The sequence below is a fragment of the Diabrotica undecimpunctata genome, chromosome 9, assembly GCF_040954645.1.
Source record: "Diabrotica undecimpunctata isolate CICGRU chromosome 9, icDiaUnde3, whole genome shotgun sequence".
NCBI lineage: Eukaryota > Metazoa > Arthropoda > Insecta > Coleoptera > Chrysomelidae > Diabrotica > Diabrotica undecimpunctata.
In genome coordinates, this window is record NC_092811.1 from 100,282,001 (window position 1) to 100,302,610 (window position 20,610).

General features: G+C 35.0%; 1 protein-coding gene across 2 annotated transcripts in view; it reads left to right on the forward strand.

Moving 5' to 3' along the window:
- Positions 1-20,610, forward strand: part of LOC140450320 (nose resistant to fluoxetine protein 6-like) — a 113,366-nt gene that overhangs the window by 59,165 nt on the left and 33,591 nt on the right. For both annotated transcript variants that reach the window (XM_072543896.1, XM_072543897.1), the window contains 3 exons: positions 18-318; positions 7,022-7,188; positions 10,144-10,312. In XM_072543896.1, the coding sequence (XP_072399997.1) occupies positions 18-318; positions 7,022-7,188; positions 10,144-10,312 (637 nt within the window). The remainder of the gene's footprint in view (positions 1-17; positions 319-7,021; positions 7,189-10,143; positions 10,313-20,610) is intronic.

The following is a 20,610-nucleotide window of genomic DNA, read 5'->3' on the forward strand; positions in this document are numbered from 1 at the left end:
AATTTATTTGTTTTTAGCTTCTTTTTCATTGTCTACACAAGTTTTGTACTTTTATGTACAATTGTAGATAATGTAATACAAACTTGGTATGACAAAGACTACGAAAAATTTTCTAATACAAGATACGGAATAATAGTTACCTCATTTTCTATATATGGAAGCTGGATTAGACTTAAAGCTGTCAAAAGCACGCCCGAAGTCGAATATTTAAGGCCATTGCAAGGTCTTCGATTTTACAATATAATTATTGTTATTTTGAGTCATACGTCCATGATAGGTCTAATCAGTTCAGTTGCTAATACGAAGTTCGTAGAAACGGTAAGAAAACTAAGTTTATTTTGCATTTATTATTAGATACTATACCATTGGATAAAAAAGTAAGGATATCTTTATCATCACCATCATCATCATTAACATCATCAGAGCAATTCGTACCTATACTCCAATTCCATTATATATATATATATATATATATATATATATATATATATATATATATATATATATATAGTAAACTCTTAAATATTGGGGAAATCTGCAAGAAATACTCTAATGTGTATCAATTGTTTCGCCGAACGTTTTCGCCAAAGAGAATTAATTTGGCTTCTTCAGGGCTGAAAGAGAATAAATTATAATTAGCTACCATATATTATCTATTAAAACATTATTGATCTTACCGTAACTTAGAATTGTAGAGTTAGAATATTAAAAACCTTTGCTAGTAACATAGTGGTGTTTTTTGTTACTATGTGCAAAAAAAGTTTTTTATAAGGATTGAAATGTATGGTAGCTTTGAACTTGACACTTAAGGCTTACCCAAGGTTAATCGAAAAACCCAATGTAACTACATTTAAAAGGAGGTAATTCTTTGAATTGTCGGCAATAACTAAATTTTTGATTTTTAGATAGTTAAAATTGAGGTTCTGTTTAAGCCAGAACGCAAGCGCTGACAACTTCATTAGTTCGTATGAATCTTTATGTCGTTAAGGTTCATTGGTAAAAAAACGAATGAATTTAAATCCCAGTAAAGGGAAATATTATTTTGATTTTCTTTATTTAATTATATTATATTGTTCATGTATTATTGAATCTTATTGAGACGTATCTAAGAAAAGCAAGGGAATGTTATATATTTTTTGTTAATGAAAATTAATTATAAAGGTATGTTAGTTGTTAATGGATATATCAGTCAAGTTAGTTATCTGTGATATAGTATTGTTCTTGGTATCTGATTTAAGTAACAGGTGGTATATATCGCTTAGATTCTTGATGTCACTCTTAACATTAATGGAGAAATCGTTAAGGAAAATATAAGACATTTCAATGAACTCTCTTTTAGATTTATTGTTCTCACGGTGGAGAATTGTGGTGTTAGTATAGTCCATGAGATGACCAGTGGAATGGACATGTTTGGCTAATGCACAACGGTCAGGGTGAAGTCGAGAATCACTTTTGTGTAGTGTAATACGTGATTTCAATAATTGAGATGTTTGACCGATGTAGGAATTGTTGCAAGAGAGACATGGAATGTTGTAGACAATATTACTAAGCCTATCTATGGGAGTCGTATCTTTTATCTTAGAATAAAGATTATTAATTGTTAGGGCTGATCTACAAGCCACATTAAGTTTAATGTTGTTATTATTATTGCCTGATGGCAATATATGGCAATAATGGCCTGATATATGGCTATTTAACTAATCTGCAAAGATTAAATTTCTTTTCTATATATATATATATATATATATATATATATATATATATATATATATATATATATATATATATATATATATATATATGTATATATATATATATACATATATATATATATATATATGTATATATATATATATATATGTATATATATATATATATATGTATATATATATGTATATATATATATATATATATATATATATATATATATATATATATATCTGTATAGTCTCAACATCAGTTAAAAGAGACGAAAATCTATAGGCATATTAGCATACCTCTCAGACTATAGGTTTACACAGCTCACCGAAATAGCGATATGCCTAGTAAAAGAAAAGATTTAATGATGATGACCCACGGGAGAAAGAGGACAACGAATAAATACCTCCATTATTTTGTTACGGCAACTCATTAAGCAGTTTCTTTCTGAAACGATATAGTCTTAATTTGGCAGTGATCCCTCTTCGTGTAATACATTTGGAATTCTATCTGCTATACTTAGGATGTTTAGAAAAAGAAAACAAATGCTTCTTGATCCTACAAAGGCAGAAAAGGTGGTTATGGCAAGTTGTTATCTCCACAATTTCTTTCGAATAGGTCGATCAACTGTATCCTACTGAACTGTTGATTCAGATCACGAGCTCACGGGGAACTAATACCTGGTACATGGAGAGTCGTAGGTGAGCCAAATGGTACTTGGCTTAAAGGGACTTTAAATGGTATTTTAAAAGACTTAAAAGGACTGCTAGGAAACCTACTGTACTAGGCAAAGAAATACGAGAGGAATTTTCTTTGTTCTTTAAAAGTAAAGATGGGAAAGTGCAGTGGCAGAATAATTTTTAATTTCAAATTAAATAAATAAGTAATTGGTAAAACTGCTATCTGGGCTGTTCAAAGTTTTTTTATGTAACTAAATATTTACAAATTTAAATTGGTTAGTAATTTAAAGTGTGCATAGCAATGATATTCCTAGTGTTTTTTGTCTCGGTATATTGCTTGGGAGAGAGACCAACTTCAGTATAATGACGTGCCTCATTTTTATCTTTCAAAAATAAAATCATATTAAGAAAAAGCCACTTTGTTTTATAATGATCATCAGCTTCATCGTCACTTTTCCCTTTCTTCAATTCTCGCTTAAAGTGCCCAATAAGTTTTCATTTCTGTGACTATTTAAGCCCATGCGTCGGGTTTTTTATTTATGCTTTTAAAACCCACAACTTTAGGATCCAATAATACCTACTCGTTGCTCACGAAACAGCTCAATTAAATGAGTAGTCAGTTGTTTCGACCATTCCATCGTAAATAACCCCACGTGAACAGAGCAAAAAAAATTTAGGAAAAACATTCAAGAACGAACTAGGCAATATGATACCCACGGTTGCTGCTCGCTTACTATGCCAGAGAAATGTTTCAATAACATGTTTTTAAGTGTAGATGAGCCGCGATGAGATTTTACAACAATATTTTATAACTTCTTTTTTTTCTATGAAAATTTTATACAACACTGTGTTTTAAAACTTTTTTATTTAACCCTTTGTGGACGGACTTTTTTTTGTTTATATTTAATGGTAAATAATTTGTTTTTAGGACATATTAGGGCAAAAAATAGACAAATCAAAGGTTTTTTATATTATATTTTTGTAACTAGTACAAAAAAAGGTGGTTCCATGTGGAACCACTAGGCCACAAACGAAAAACTTATTTGGTGTGAAATGGAATAAAACAATTTTTTTTTCAGATAGACATAAACCTACTGACATGTAGTACAGTGCCATCTTGTACGACGAGGAGTTGCCTTCGTACTGCAGTGTGTACAACGTACTTTGACTCCATGCTGAGGCATATGGGCTACTTTGTCAGTTCTTATTTCTAGAGGAACTTGTTTTTTGAACCTGTTACTGGTTCTTGGTTTGTCCATGCTTCTTCTTCCAAATTTAGGCATTTGTGGGTCTGCTTGAATCAAACCGGTGGCCACAGTAATTTTAAATTCTTTCAAAAAGATACTCTTACCAGTTGTTGATTGTTTGAAAATTACATATGAGCTAAGTAATGTTAGGTCAACAAAATGGAAAAAAATTCTATGCCACCACTTTTTGGATTTTCTATTCAATTCGCAGCAAGATACTAACATATCAGACTTATCTACATATCCCATATATTTGTTGTAATCCTTTTCTTTCCTCTTCACAGTGACATTTTCTTCAGGTTTGTGAAAATTGCTTAGAGAATGAATGGGTTTTTTATCCATCCATTGCATTCATTCAGTTGGAAAACCTTTTCTATCTTTTTGAGTTGTTTCACATGCGTAGATATTGTCTTTTATTAAGTCGCGTTGTAATGCAACAGAATTGAAATAGTTATCGAAATAAACTTCATAATTTTTTCCAACTAAATCTCTTGTAAGATCTTTTATTTCTCTTGCCCCGAGCTGTTGTTCCCTTACATCGTTTACTTTTCCGGTGTATATTTGGAATTGTAAAACATATCCTGACTGATCAGCACGTACCCATACCTTATATCCCCTTTTTGTGGGCTTCATCGGCATATATTGGCGTAAACTACTTCGTCACTTGAACCTTATTATCGATTCGTCTATTGATTGTTGCCTGCTGGGATAAAATGAGCTTTGTAAGTGGTTTAAAGTTCCTCTAACAATGGCCGCACTTTGTAGAGTTTATCATAGTTGCCATTACCTTTCTTAGGTTGTAATGAAATATCATTTATATGAAGATGAGTAAGCAACCAATAAAAATCTGTCACGCGACATACATAAAGAAATAAACTGATCCCTGATAACAAAATTTGCAGACTAAAAATCTCTATAACTGGACAACTTTTTCACACCCATCAAAAGGTTTATTCCCAAAAAACACTTTATTTCTTCAAGTGTTGTGGGAGTGTTGTTTTTGTTATTTTATTGGAATACATATAAATTCGTTTGGGAAACAAGTGTATTCAACAGGTTCTCACTAAACAAATGAAGAAATAAATCAAGAGGAGTCTGTATAGTATCAGGAACATTTGGTCCAACGTTTTCTAAGAAAGGACGGAGTTGAACGGCATTATTTGGGTCGGTGGTCCATTTTAACTCATCAAGAATAGCAACTGATACCTCGTCTTCACCACAGTCACTGTCATGCGCAACATCTTCATTGTCAAGTCATGTTGAAATCTTTATCCTCGTTCTCATCAAAATCGGATACATCAGATCCCTCCGATGGGATATCTGCTAGTAAATCGTAAGCGTCATGACTTGTTAATTGACTCAAATCAAGACGTCTTTTCATTTTGGAATTCTGTAACAAAACATACCTATTAGTTACTGATCGGCCTAGTGGCACCTATTGGAACCACCAATCAAAATATCAAAATTCATTTAGTTATCTACGTAGTTCATAAAGACTCAATACGGCAATACGTAAATACATCTATTTATCAACAAATTAACATAATACATACCTTTTATCAGTACAAGAATGTTTGTTTATTTACAATAAATGTACAATATGCACAACTGCTCCTGGAATTTTGTTATCGCGTGGGAAGTGAAATACATGACGTCTACATCGCATTCCGTCTGGTGGTCCCAGCGTACGATTACTCGGGCAGTAGGAAAAAATTTGTTTAAAGGTGGTTCCACCGTGGAGCCACTAAGCCTGAAAGGGTTAAAATTCTGTAACAAGTTACAAAACTTTGTTATTTAATATGTTTTGTTACATAGTAGTTACCCGGCTTTATTATATGGCACATTTGGTACATAAAAGTCAAATGCTTTTAATAAGAGGATATTTTGATATTTTCTGTAAACCAAGCAATTTCAAGTATAAACGATAAGTTTTGGACGAGTTCAATATAACGATACAAGCATATATTTATGATAATCTAAAACTGCATGGGGTAATTTTTTCTTTTGTTTCTTACGAAAAGATGAAACCAGATAGACACACTTATTACCGACCCACCCGATGACACTAATTGTCCTTTCGTTATCGTTAATACTTTCATATTCTTTTAAGTAACACCTTATCTGAAACCATTTTACAATTACGCATTCTCTTTTCTTGTTCAACTGTCCCTACACTGAATATGCTTAACTCGCTTTATGTCACTAACTCGGGCGAAGTAAACCAGTAGACAATCAAAATATACTAAAATAGTTACATTGTTTCTCGTGAATACGTCTACAAACGTTTACTACTACTTCCCATATTATTTCAAAGAATTCGTGTCTCTAATTTGTGAAACTGTGATGCAAAAATGTATTTTCACCTGCATAGGGTAAAAAAATCGTATAAAATGCCGATCACTCCACATCTAACCAATAATTTAAACTTCCATGTTGTGGGCTTGCTTTTTATATATTAGCATCTTGCCCGCTCGTATTCCGTTATAGGGAACCTTCATTCGTCTATCGAAAAACGCTTTTCTTCAGATATCGCTAAGAGTAAGAGGTTCTGGCGTGCCTGTTCCAACAATGGACGAACTATGTCGGTTTTTTTATGATCATAATTATTTTTAAAATAAGTGGTTCTTCCAGAATTTGATAACGTTTAAATGGCATTATTTCAAGTAGAGATTTATATTGAAATGAATGAGACCAAAAATCGATATAAGAAGGCATGCTTGTCAATAACTCAATACCAATGAAGGATTTCATTTATACCTTACCTCAGTAGATATTGAACTGTTTTTATAAGTCTAATTTATTAACTTTATTTATTATAAAATGTTCTAACACTTAGTTTATTAGTCTTTATTTAATTTATATAAAGTCTTACAATAATTTATTTACACGATACTAATTTATATACTACGTTTCTGCGTTACAATTCAAACTCGATACAACTATTCAGACTAACTTGTTTTTAAATAAAAGTGTCCTCTATATATATAAAATAGCCGTTATTCTGGAGTCCCCTCGAATTTGGAAGGCGACCTGTGTTGAGCCTCTCGAATGAGATGGAACGCCGGACAGGTTTTTAGCGGATTGGAGAACCTACTAGAAAATACTTGATAGAATAATAAAATGTTTACAGGTTAAATATGAGACATATTTATCGTAACAATATGGATTTGTCTTTTATTCGGGTTATACGGCGATTTAACAGCTGCAAACGGATTAGTAGGAATATCAACTAGATACACAAAATCATTTAATCAAAATTTATATAATGAATTCATGTTCGAATGTTATAGTTTAAGTTGTTAATGTTTGAGTGTAGAATGTTATTGTTGTTGTTACAAGTTATTTTTAATTTATACATTAAAAAAACCTTTTTAATAATTTTACTTTATTTTTTAGATGAATTCATCTCTTGGTAACATTTTTATGTCAAGTGGACCGTTATGTGTTTCAACAATGTTTTGTTTATCTTCTACTCTTTTATCATATGGAATTTTTTCTCATTTCGAAAAAAGAAAACTTACCTTAAATGTTTTAGTAATGATTTTTGTTGAACGATATTTAAGGTAAGTTTATATTATTTATTTTTCTACTTATATGCAAAATAAACCTTTTCTACACATTTGCGTATGTCTCCTGATAGACAATAATCTCTTGAAATCAAGATAAGATGCTAGTATTTATGAACATAATTAAAATCGACTATGCGTCTAAGTCATACATTTCTCTTCATACATCTTAGCTACCGACAGTTCTTCTGAAAAATTTATATATAGGTATATACAGTGGGTGATCAAATTATTATAATCAGTCACAAAAGTTTAGGTTTTTCAAATTTGTTCAAAAATTTTATAATAAAATCATATGCTGCTATACGATTAAGGTATGCCAATATATTTTGTCACTGATAACCTTACTTTTTTGACGATTACAGCTCTAGAACTGTCATTTGTGTCAAATTACGTGACAACATGCACATTGTGGTGAATTTGCGCTTGGAGTTTACAACTGAATTTGTATGTTTTTGTATTGTTTTTGACAGATTAGTATTGTTTTATATTTGTAGTATGTTTTATTAATGTATGTAATGTAATGTAGTGATTGTGAGTGAAAAAAATCGGTTGCCTGTAAAGTCGGTTTTACGGGCGAAGATTTTACGTGACAACGTCTTTTTCTCGGTAGAATATTTATTGATATGAATATTATTAAATTGCACAATAGTTGTTTGCAGTTGAAACGCGCTGTTTCTTCTCAATCGACTGAATTACGATTGATTGCAGAGTGATTTAAACTAATAATTTACTTAACACTATCAACATTTGTCAATAGTATGACATAACCTATAAACTCAGTTTCTCAACTTTTGTCAATCTAACAATTAATCAATCAATCATAGTTTACGATAATGAAATATTAGTGTACAATTATTTACCTTTATTGTTGTAGATGTTGTAAATGACGAATCTAAGCACTCCACATTTTCACTACAGACACAGCTGACGATACTTTAACCACACGTGTGAACTTGTATTATGACGCTTTCTCGGTTTTCCAACGTCAAGAACGCTCGAGAAAGACAGAGACACAAGTACGCACCGATTCAAAGCGCCTAATTCTCTAGTGCTGCGCGCGCAGCGGACCAATCATGTTTGAGTGGGAGAGAGACGCAAGGCATTCGCCGGTCCGGCGAGCCTCTCTCTCGTTCGGTGACTCATCGTAACAGACGTGAGCGGGCGTTACACTTTTTCATGAGTGACTCCGAGCCACAACCTAATTTAAGACGTTGTCACGTCAAAAAATATCAGTTTTAATTTTAAAAACGTTTTCAAAATTTTTCGATTTTTGAGAAGAATCAATGGGTAAGGCTAAAGACATCCCTGGGTGTAAAATGGTGGAGATAAAGACACTTTTATTGAATACAAAGCTTTCCCAAGGTCAGATAGCTCAACAGTGCCAAGTAGCGCAAGCAACAGTGAGCAATATCAGGAAAAAAATTGATACCAACAAACCCCTGACTCACCAGCGTGCCCAAAAATGTGGTCGAAAGCGTGTCACTACACCCAGAGACGAAAGAAAAATGGGGGATATCTTCGTAAACAATAGACAGAAGCAAAGAAGAATCGTCATGGAACTTATTCGTGAAGCTGGGATGCCAGTTTCTGACATGACAGTCCGCAGAAGGCTTGCTGAGTAAAGTTTCAAATCATGTCGCCCTTCCAAAAAACCAAAGTTGACGTGGAAGGCAAGTGGGTGAAAAATATCACAAGGATTGCATAGTGGAACGAGTAAAACATCCTCTCAAGATCATGGTATGGTCTGTGATGAGCAGTAAGGGCACAGGGAGGCTGTACATTGTGAATGAAATGATGAATCAACATCAGTATATTGAAGTTCTGGAAAGAAAGCTCATGCCACAAATCAAAGACTGGTTTGGCGAATCGGAGGATTTTACCTTTATGCACGATTTAGCACTGTGCCATAAAGCAAAAACAGTAACATCGTACATGGACAAAAAGAAAATTGAAGTACTGAAGTGGCCAGTTAATTCCCCAGACCTCAATCCGATCGAAAATCTATGGGAGCTTATGAAGAGGGGGATTGCCCAGGAAACTGTCACAAATACGAGGCAGTTCATTGAGAGACTCATTGCCACCTGTCACAGAAACGATAAAATAAAAGAAGACTGCCTAAGAAACATTCAAAGCATGCCAAGGAGGATCAAAGGTGTCATCGAAGCTAAAGGAGGTCACACAAAATATAAACAAAATTGCTATTTAAAGTCAAAAAAAATATTTAAACATTTTGTAAAATAACGTGTTTATAATCTATTTTTATATTATATTTACATCATTAGACGCTTATATGCAGTTTTATTCTTTATTAAACAGCAAAATACAAAGTTTTTTGAAGTGATCATAATAATTTGATCACGCACTGTATATATATATATATATATATATATATATATATATATATATATATATATATATATATATATATATCGTGTCACGATGTTTGTCCAAGCTAATATTAAAAAACCACTGAACCGATTGCTACTATTTAAATGGGAAAAAGCCACAATTAAAGGTTAAAGTAAGTTTAATGATGTTTCAGTTTCCACTTCGAAAATAATTCTCAAAATACAAACATTAGTTAATAAAATTTTGTGAAAGTGTATTTGTTGATCCAACTCCGGAGATTTTTTATCTCGATGAATGACCCTTATTTTTTTTTAATTGTAAATTTAAAATGTTTTATACGACTTCACCTCTACAGTTTTAGTTCATTTGATCCATGTAGTAATAAAATATCATAAAATGACGTTTAAACTCTTATTATGTTAAATGAAACCAACTGCGTGGCAAATTCCTCGACGGAAGATAGAAGGATTTGGTTACTAATATTAAAATAAGAAATCACTAAAAAAAATTCCACTATAACAAGTCAATCATATTTTATATCAACAACACATTCTTTTAACTGCTTTGTGTTACTTCTGAATTTTTTTTTTTATCTTTCAGGTTGTTACCGCCATTAGCAGCAGTCCTACTCTTTAACGTAACTTGGTGGCGCCACTTTGGAAGCGGTCCAAACTGGAACAGGATAGTTGGACAGGAATATTTAAATTGTAGAAAAAATATGTGGACTAATTTAATGTTTCTAAATAACATAATAGATGCTGAGAATATGGTAAGTACATATGTCAGAATCAAATGAATTTAAACAAAATTTCTTAAAAAATGAATGCGTTCCTACTTATACTGCACTTGACAAGTACTTGTACTTTGTCAAGTATATGAACACATTCTTTTATATTTTAGCAACTGCGCGGCTATTGTCGACATAATGTGGCACTACTACTTAACGTAAACTTGTCGCGTATTGCTTGTAGTAACTTCACTTCCATCAAGGCAGTCAGCATCAGAGCATACCAACTCATCAACGTTCAGTTTCAGGCAAAACTACGTCGAACCATAGAAAACACAATAATCTTTGTTTTTCTCAACACCTCATGTAATGTGAAAGTTATTGCCAAACATCTTCAGACAAACCTTCACCTAGTTATGATCGGCATAGACAAAAATCTTTCACAAAAAAATATCGAGGATAGTTTATCCGAAATCAACTTTACATTCACCCACTCATCAAAGGCGGACGCCTAACTGCCCGCTCCAACAACCTTTGTAAGAGTCTCCATAGCCTCCAAAATTCGCCAAAGAATTACTCTAAAAGGTATCAAAATTAACAGCAAAAAATTAAATTGCGAAATTTTTAAGTCAAAAAAATAATGCAATTAAAGTCAACCTGGATGTTTTATTGTTGAATATTCGAGTAAAATCTATACCTGGGTCTCTCCGCAAGATCAACCAGAAAACATAATAAAGAAACAAATTGATTACATAATGGTGAACAAGAGATACCGTAATGGATGCCTATCAGTTAAAAGTTACCAGTTCCTATGAAATGTTAGGAAAATAATACATATGAGAACGATATCCGAAGAGGAAATTGAAACGTCAATAAACTTATTTTAAACTTAAATTGTGACTTAATCCCAATAAAAATAGTAATTCCTATGTTATTATTAATTTATTAACGACTCCTTCTGCCGCCACACAACTTACCCTACCTCGTGCGCTTGTGACACACAAAAAGGCACCAATTGACAGAGATAAAGTTAATAAGGGCACCGTATAAATATTACTTCACGATAAATTTCTTGGTAATGAAAAGAACAAAACAAACTTAACGGGCTTTCTCGAAACTGCTGTATCAGAAGTAGCTTTTAGTGTCGATCAGGCTTAATCTGATGCAGATACAGTCATTATCTGTTCTGCGCTTGCTGTATTCCAAGCCTATGATTCTGTGGCTGTCGTAGCAGAGGACATTGACATTCTTGTCTTGCTCACGGCATTAGTACCTATGCTAATTAGGTTAATCAAGGGCTTAATACCCCCACGGATTCCAAACTACAGTCTAAATTTTTCTGACGAGGTGAAGTAGTTTGGTATTACCCTTGACAGAAAGTTAACATGGAACTCACATTTAGAGGGTTAAGCTAAAAGAGCATATATTACCTATGAGCAATGTCGACGAACAGTCGTACGCACCTGGGGCCTTTTGCCCAGGGTGATCGCCTGAGTCTACACTGCTGTCATTAGGCTAATGCTAACTTACGGAGCTATTGCTTGGGTACTAAAAGTGCTACAGGCAACAGCCATTAACAAACTAAACCATATTCAGCGGATAGCTTGCATAAATATAACAGGTGTTATGAAAACAACACCAACTGCTGCAATGGAGTTGATCATTGGCATCATGCCTCTAGACATATATGTCAAAGAGGTGGCGCTCGTGACAATGATGCAACTACGCTCAGCTGGTGCAAACCTTGATGTAGGAATTGAACAATTGAGAACTCGTTTCTGGTGGGGAAAACTGGATGCGCTACCCTTGCTACAGGCAGGCTGCGACTTAATTGAACCAAAGTTTGTCTTTGACAAACCCTACAAAACCGAAACAAGACAGTATAGGAAGACAAACGTTTCAAATTCCTATTGCATATACACCGATGGCTCCAAAATGGAAGAAGGCTCAGGATGCGAGATATACTCCAGATCACTGAACCTAAGAATAAAGTGGGGTATGGGCAAAAATGCCAGTGTAGTTCAGACAGAACTTGCTGGTATCTCCATAGCCGCAAAAGAGATAACCCAAAAAGGTATAGCAGGAAAACTATAATAATCTGCACAGATAGCAGACAAGTGCTACCAACCTTGAATAGACCACGTGTCACATCAGGGTTAGTAATAGAGTGTCACGAGTCACTAACTCAAGCTTCGGATGTTAATACCATCATTCTGAGGTGGGTTAAAGCACACGATAGGAATAAAGGCAACCGCATTGCCGACCCATGGGCTAGGAAGACGGTAGACCTAAGACTCTTAGGACCTGGGTATCTTTTTGGTTGATCAACTACAACAATCGCGGAAATTGTCAAATGTCACTTCCATACGCAAACTGTAAAAAGATGGGAAGAAGGGCAAGGATGTAGACTTGCCAGGATAACACTAAGTAACTTAAAAAGTCAGCATCAAAGAAGTACTTGGAAATGACCAGAAAAAATCTACGCTTGACAGTTGGTTTTTTAACTGGTCATTGTTAATTAAGCAAACACCTCCACACACTGGGGCTAGTACACACCTCTATGTAGGAAGTGTGAACGAGAAGACGAAACTGTAGAGCATGTCCTATGTGAATGCTCGGGGTTATCGTTAATGCGAAGGTACGCATTCGGCGAGTCCTGGCCGACACCTGCCCACATAAGGGAGATTTCTCCTAGTGACTTGTCCACCTTTCTAGAAATGGCAGGATGGACAATGAGCTAAGGGTGACAGCTCCCTCGGAGGATGCACAATGGGTCAATTGTAGCCTAAGTGCTGTGGAACTTAACTCGCCCTCCCTACTTTACAGATACAGATACGACATTAGGAGGGAGCAGTCCAATGTTGTATGTCCAAAGTGTCCAATTTTTTAAACCTTTAAAGGGTGTAAGCCGCATCAGTTATACTGTCCTTTAAGTTTTATATATGGCGACATCATTCCAGAGAATTTGCTGTTTCTCCACGCCTTTTTGGGATGCGATACAACATTAGCTTACAAGACCAGGAAACTTAAATTCATCAAGATTTTACAGAAATATACTGAGTTAGCTAACATAGCAGTCTTTCTTAGTGAGAAAGCCGAGCCATCTTTGCCCACTGTCATTGGTGAAAGTTTTTTCGTTTATTTATATGGTGGAAATAAAGATGATTTTCTAATAACATGAAATACAAACGATTCGCTAAGACAGTGGCCAAAATTACATTTAACTTATTATCGCTTCCGCTAACACAAGATGCAGCTCGTTTCCACAGTGTTAGAGTTTATCACTAGGAAAAAAACATGGAAAAATTTGGATACCACTTAAAATTTTCAAAACTCCAATACCAGCAAACTTCTGAAATTAATTTTCTGCAGATGCAAGATAAACTATGAAAGTATATATGGTTGCCAACAAGTAGGCCTCAAATGCTCTGCAGTGTGTTCCAATTTTTCTGGTGAAACCTGCAGTGACATCATGGAAATATTAAAATTAATTGAACATTGAAGATCTTTTCATGGACACAAGAACGGGACCAACACAAATTGATAACGAGGAAGCTCTAATAATATTAAAATCTGAAGTCCAACATGCTATAAACAACTCAAAATCTGGCAAAGCCCCTGGGCCAGATGCAGTTCATATGGAGCTGATTAAACTTATAGATGAAGACAATTTAAGTGCAATAACTATACTCTTTAACAACATATTCAAATCTGGTGAGATACCTACAGAATGGCTGCTATCGACCTTTGTTCCGCTACCAAAACCCAAGAACCCCAAACACTGTAGTGACTATAGATTAATCAGCTTAATGTCGCACTTATTAAAAACATTTTTAAATATTATACATGCAAGAATATTCAGAAAGTGCGAAGCGGATATGAGTAATAGACAGTTTGGCTTTCGTAATGGCTTCGGAACAATGGAAGTTCTGTATAGTTTCACAACTCTTGCCCAAAAATGTCGAGACCAACAAAAAGATCTTTTCGTTGCGTTTATAGATTATGAGAAAGCTTTCGACAAAGTTAAACATAACATTCCCATGGAACGTCTAAAGAGAAAAGGACTTGACAAAAATGACATTAATATAGTGACAAATCTCTATTGGAACAGGCTGTTGTAACATTAGATGGAAATAGCACGGATGCGCAATAGATAATTAGAGGATTGAGACAGGGCTGTGTACTTTAACCATTGCTATTTAATATATATTCCGAGGAGTTATTTACGCAGGCACTTGAAAACTGTACAAATGGATCAAGATAAATGATGAAAATATAAATAACATCCATAATTCTGACGATACAGTCATTATCACTGAATCACTGAAAGTGAGACAGACCTGAAGACGTTCTAAACACAATTTGTGATAGTGAGAACAGTTTGGTTTAACAATAAACATAAAGAAAACAAAAACCATGGTTATCAGTAAGAGGGGCAAAGTCATTACAAGGATCCAGATAAAAAATGAAGATATTGAGCAAGTGGACAAAATGAAATACTTAGGAGTCTGGATTACGGAAGATCTGAATCCGAAATCAGGAATTTGCTTAAGAATAGAGCAATCAAGCAGCCTTTTTGAAGATGAGGAAATTTCTGAGTAACCAAACTCAATCTGCAAATCCGATATCACCAACATCATCATCATCATTTGGCTCTACAACTCTATGTGAGTCTTGGCCGAGTTTACTATTTCCTTCCATTGTTGTCGGTCCTGAGCAGCTATTTCCCATTGCTGTGTTCCCATTTTGCGTAGATCACTGGCTACTGCGTCCTTCTATCTCTTTCTTGGGCGACCAACTGACCTTCTGCCGTCGGGCCTTTCCCATAATGTGGCGTTCAGGAGTCTTTCGTCACTCGATCTTAGTACGTGTCCCGCCCATCTTATTCGGTTTGCTTTAGTGTAGCGTACTATGTTTTCATCTACATACAATGTCTGCAGTTCATCATTGTGTCTTCTTCTCCATTCTCTTGTTGTCTCTTCTCTGCAAGGCCCATACATAGTCTGCAGTATCTTTCTTTCCAGTACCAGTAATTTTGTCGTTTTCCGCTGGTTCGGAGTCCGTATCTCGCTTCCATACGTTATTGTGGGACGAATTATTGTCTTGTACACTCTTATTTTTGCTAGTATTGAGAGTAAAAATAAAAGATGGTAAAAAAAATATGGTAAAATGTTATATCCACTCTATTCGTCTTTATGGTGTAGAAGCCTGGACTGTTAATGTTGACTTAATGAGAAAATTGGAAGCTTTTGAGATGTGGCTTTTTCGGAGAATTTTGAAGATGCCACGAACAGATCATATTACGAACGAAATGGTGTTGCACAGAATGGGAAGAGACAGAGAACTTTTGACCACCATTAAAAGACGAGAGATAGCCTATTTAAAACACATACTTAGAAATGATAAGTACGAGTTGTTGCAGTTGATTATAAAGGGTAAAACCGAAGGAAAAAAGGGTCCTGGTAGACGACAAATATCCTGGCTGAAAAACATTCGCGACTGGACTGGGTTTAACACAAGACGCTCTAAAGAAAAGCAGAAGATAGAGACGAATTTGCAATGGTTATAGCCAACCTTCATTAGTGGTGACGGCACTAGAAGAAAAAGAACATGTCGAAGAATTCGAAGATGAATTGCCCACGATGACGCCAATTCTAGTTTCCGTTCTTTCGCAAACATTCACCTTCGATACCGACCTAGATAATGAACCGCAGCCTGGACTATCAAAGAAAATGCTCAATATGCTCAATATTGTAAATGCATTAGGTCTAATGGGGATACCACTTAAAAACGGGCCTCCGGACTCTACCTCAAAAGTGATCAGGAAAAAGGTAGATAATAAAATAATAATACCATAGAAATGTTAACAAAACAGTAAATTATATGAATAAAAAAATTATTAATAATTTTTTTCGTTTCTATTTCGTTTTTATCGTATTCTTTTGAGTATTCAAGAACCCGGTCAACTTCGAAGTCCAGTAAAACTCAGAAAAATTAATGAAATTAAACACATTTCTAGTAAAAATGATTCGTTGAAAATCCTTTATAATATTGCTCTGATATCTTTTTACTATAAAATGACTAGAAAAAAGTTATAAAACACAAAAGAAAATTTGTAGTCTACCCACTTTCTGTATCGAATGAGGTTGAATCTGAAATTGCACGATCTTTGTTACCCCTCACCAATTAATACGTACAACGAAATTATGAAAGCTCTTGACAAAGCTGCAATGGAAGCTATTGGAGAAGTGGATAGCATAAAAAATAGAAATGAATGGTGGAATAAAGAAATAGAAGATCTTGTGGGGAAGAAGAAGAATATGTATAACAAATGGCTAGCAACAAAGGACCCTTACAATCGACAACAGTACAACAGCTTAAACAAAGAAGTAAAAAAAGAGGTAAATAAAGCCAAAAATGAGATGTGGAATAAAGCCTGCGAAAACGTAGAAAATTTTATGGGTACAGCAAAAAGTAAAGAAGCCTGGAAAACAATTAGAGGTAGTAGAACAGATAGAAAATAATGCAGTAGGTTAACTCTAATAGCCCCAGAATTATGGGTCGAAAATTATGAACAAATGCTGACAGAAGATCGAACAGAATTCCAAGATATTGGCTACCAAAAATATGATATTTCCTACCGCGAAGAAACTGAAATAACACCAGAAGAAATTAAAAAACACGCCAACGCTATGAAAAATGGAAAGGCTCCAGGACCGGGAGAAGTATCCATTGAACTGATTAAATATGGCCCTGACAAACTATTTCAGCTATTGACCTATACTTAATTTATTGTTGAGAGGAGAAGAGCTACCCCCAGAATGGAAAACTGCATATATCAGCAATCTATACAAAAATAAAGGCGACAGAAAAGATTGTAAGAACTACCGAGGGCTTAGTGTAACTAACTCAATCTGTAGAGTCTACGGGAAGATAATAAAAAGCCGAATTGAAGATTGTTGGGAAGACGCTGAAGATCAGAGTGGATTTCGTACTGGTCGTTCTTGTATAGACAATGTGTTCTGCCTAAAACAAACAATAGAAAAGCGTTTGGAACATAATATGGAGACACACATGGTATTTATTGATCTTCAAAAAACGTATGACAGTGTCCCATTAGCCAAGCTATGGCAGGTGCTAGAAGACAAGAATATTCCACCGATTTACATTAATGCTGTAAGGGAGTTGTACGATGATATGACGAGTGTAATAAAGATTGGACAAAAAGTGACAAAAAAGACAAAAGTGACCAAAGGACTTCGCCAAGGCTGCTGCATTGCACCTACACTTTTTAAGATTTATTTGGAGGGGGTTTTGGATATTTGGAAAAGAAAATGTGAACCTATGGGTGTTAAAATTGGAGACTATACACTGTACAGCTTGCATTTTGCTGATGACCAAGTAATACTTGCAGAAGATCAAGATGATATCCACTACATGTTACGAAAAATAGATGAAGAATATACTAAGTGGGGCTTATCTATTAATCCATCAAAAACAGAGTACGTAGTAGTGGTAGGTGAAGGAAAGCACTTAGAACTAGGAAGCAAACAAATTCAAAATACTGATAGCTATAAATATCTCGGTGTAAACATTACAAACAATGGTCGGAATATAAAAGAAATAGCTACTAGAATTGGTCAAGGAAATTCAGCAATACGTCAACTTAATAGTATACTTTGGAATAACCACATCACCCGAAACACAAAAATTAGGATATACAAAAGTATCATAGAAAGCATTGCTACATATGGTTCAGAGCTTTGGATAATCAATAAAAATGGCGCATCCAAAATAAAAGCAATGGAAATGAATTATTGGAGAAGATGTTGCCAACTCACTAGAAGAGATAGAGTAAGGAATACTGAAATCAGATAACTTATGGGCATAGACATTGACGTCCTGGAAACTATAGAATGCAAAAGGCTGAAATGGTATGGCCATATAGAAAGGATGAATGATCAACGATGGCCAAAGAGAATGTTACAGTGAATCCCCACCAACCGCAGGAAAAAGGAAGACCAAGAAGATCGTGGAGACAAGAAGTAAAAGGTGCAATGGAAGATAGGGGTCTACAAGTAGATGACTGGAACGATCGCAAGCGTTGGAAGCTAGGTTGTGAGAAACGGCGGCAGCTGTAATAAACTCGTTACATATATATATATATATATATATATATATATATATATATATATATATATATATATATATATATATATATATATATATATATATATATATATAGTAAATTTGTTCAAAAATGTGTAGTTATTTTTGTTAATTTTACGATAAAAGTAATGGGAATAAAGTTTTAGACAATTTAATTTACTAAAAATAATATCTAACAAAAGTTTTTGTAGGGTTGCTAGTTTACCAGACATAGTTTGAAAACCATGTGCACCCATTCTTCCAAGATGGCGAGTTTTCAAGAACCCGTCCCACAAACCCCACAAACTTCTGCTTAAGCTTATGCTAATCAAGCCCATACATCAAAAAAATAAAATTACGTCCTCTCAAAAATGTGATTTCAATATAACTTTTCAATGGCAAAGGACAGGTAGATATTGGTTGTCTGTGCTTTTCAATCTCATTTCACAAAGATACCTGCCCTAGCTGTGGTGAGAAAACTTTCTAAAAGAACCATCTCAATCTAACACCAATAACCCACATTGCACTTCCCCAAGCCAAATCAATACCCAAGAAGAACATCACCAGCTTTCGTTTCTGGAACATTGGCCATCTCAACACGACCCGAAAAACATTTTTCAATCCTTAAAGGGAATACAAGGGTCTAAAGTAACTAAAGTCTAAAGTCAGTTACACGATATACAACCAGTTATACCTTTCTTAGAGCTACCACCTATGCCCAGAAGACACAAGGTTATTCTAAGAAGATTAAGACTTGGACACACTCGTCTTACACATGGCTTTCTAATGGCATCTACCGATCCACCTTCATGCGGCCATTGCAGCAGCCTCTTAACAGTCAGACATTTTCTTATAGAATGTCCGCATTTTTCTGCTAAAAGAAAACAACACCAGTTGGGAGATAATATTAAAGAAATGTTAAGTGAAACTCAGAAATTTGTTTCTGATTAAATATTTAAAAGACATTCAAGTGCTTAGTAAACTCTAAAGTTTAATAATTATGTGTAACGGTTAAATTTGTAAAAAATAAGTACTGTATATTGTCAAATGTAAAATTGTATATACTTTATATTGTATTATACTGTCATCGTGTCAATGACCTCATAGTCGAGACACGTTAATTAAAATAAAAAAAAAATCTCATTTCACAAAGATACCTGTCGTAGCTGGGGTGAGAAAACTTTCTAAAAGAACCATCTCGATCTAACACCAATAATCCACATTGCACTTCCCCAAGCCAAATCAATACCCAAGAAGAAGATCACCAGCTTTCGTTTCTAGAACATTGGCCACCTCACCTTTTTCTTCTTCAGTGCCTTATCCGGTCCGGATGTTGGCGATCATCAAGGCTATCATGGTTTTGTTGACTGCTCTGCGAAACAGCTCCGCTGCGGTCATCCCAAACCATTGTCGGAGATTTTTCAACCACGAGATACGACGGCGTCCCTGTCCTCGTGGCCGAGGTACTCAAGCTTACGTTGTTTAATTAAATTAAGCACTTCTTTTTCTTTTGTCATACGCTGTAGGACCTCAACGTTGGTGACATGGTCCACATGAGATATTTTTAGTATCCTTCTGTATATTCACATCTCGAAGGCTTCGATTCGTTTTTCAGTGGCTTGCGTCAGTGTCCAGGCTTCAACTCCATACAGTAACACTAGAAGAACGTAGCACCTCACTATCCGCATCTTGGTTCCCAAACTGAGATCACTGCAGCACAGCAAGGATCTCAACTTAATAAATGTAGACCGTGCATTTCAATTCTGGATCTAATCTCTTGAGCGTAGTCCCATTGTACGTTGAGGGTAGTTCCGAGGTAAGTGAATCTGTCGACTCTCTGGATCTCTTCGCTACCTGCCATTAGTGCCCCGGGATCTAAATTTGTACGGCTGACAACCATGAATTTAGTTCTCTTAATATTGAGGTTCAGTCCGTATGTTACGCTCATAGTTCGCACTCGGTCTATTAAGGCCTGCAGATCGTTTAGGCTGGTTGCTAGTAACACAGCGTCATCGGCGTAGCGGATATTATTGATGTATTCACCGTTCATTCGGATTCCCATGTCTAGGTTTGTGGGCGCTTCATTAAAAATCTCCTCAGAGTATATATTGAAAAGAGTCGGCGATAGCACACATCCTTGCCTTACTCCTCGCATGATCTTCACTTGGTCGGTCAGCTGGTCTTCGACCTTG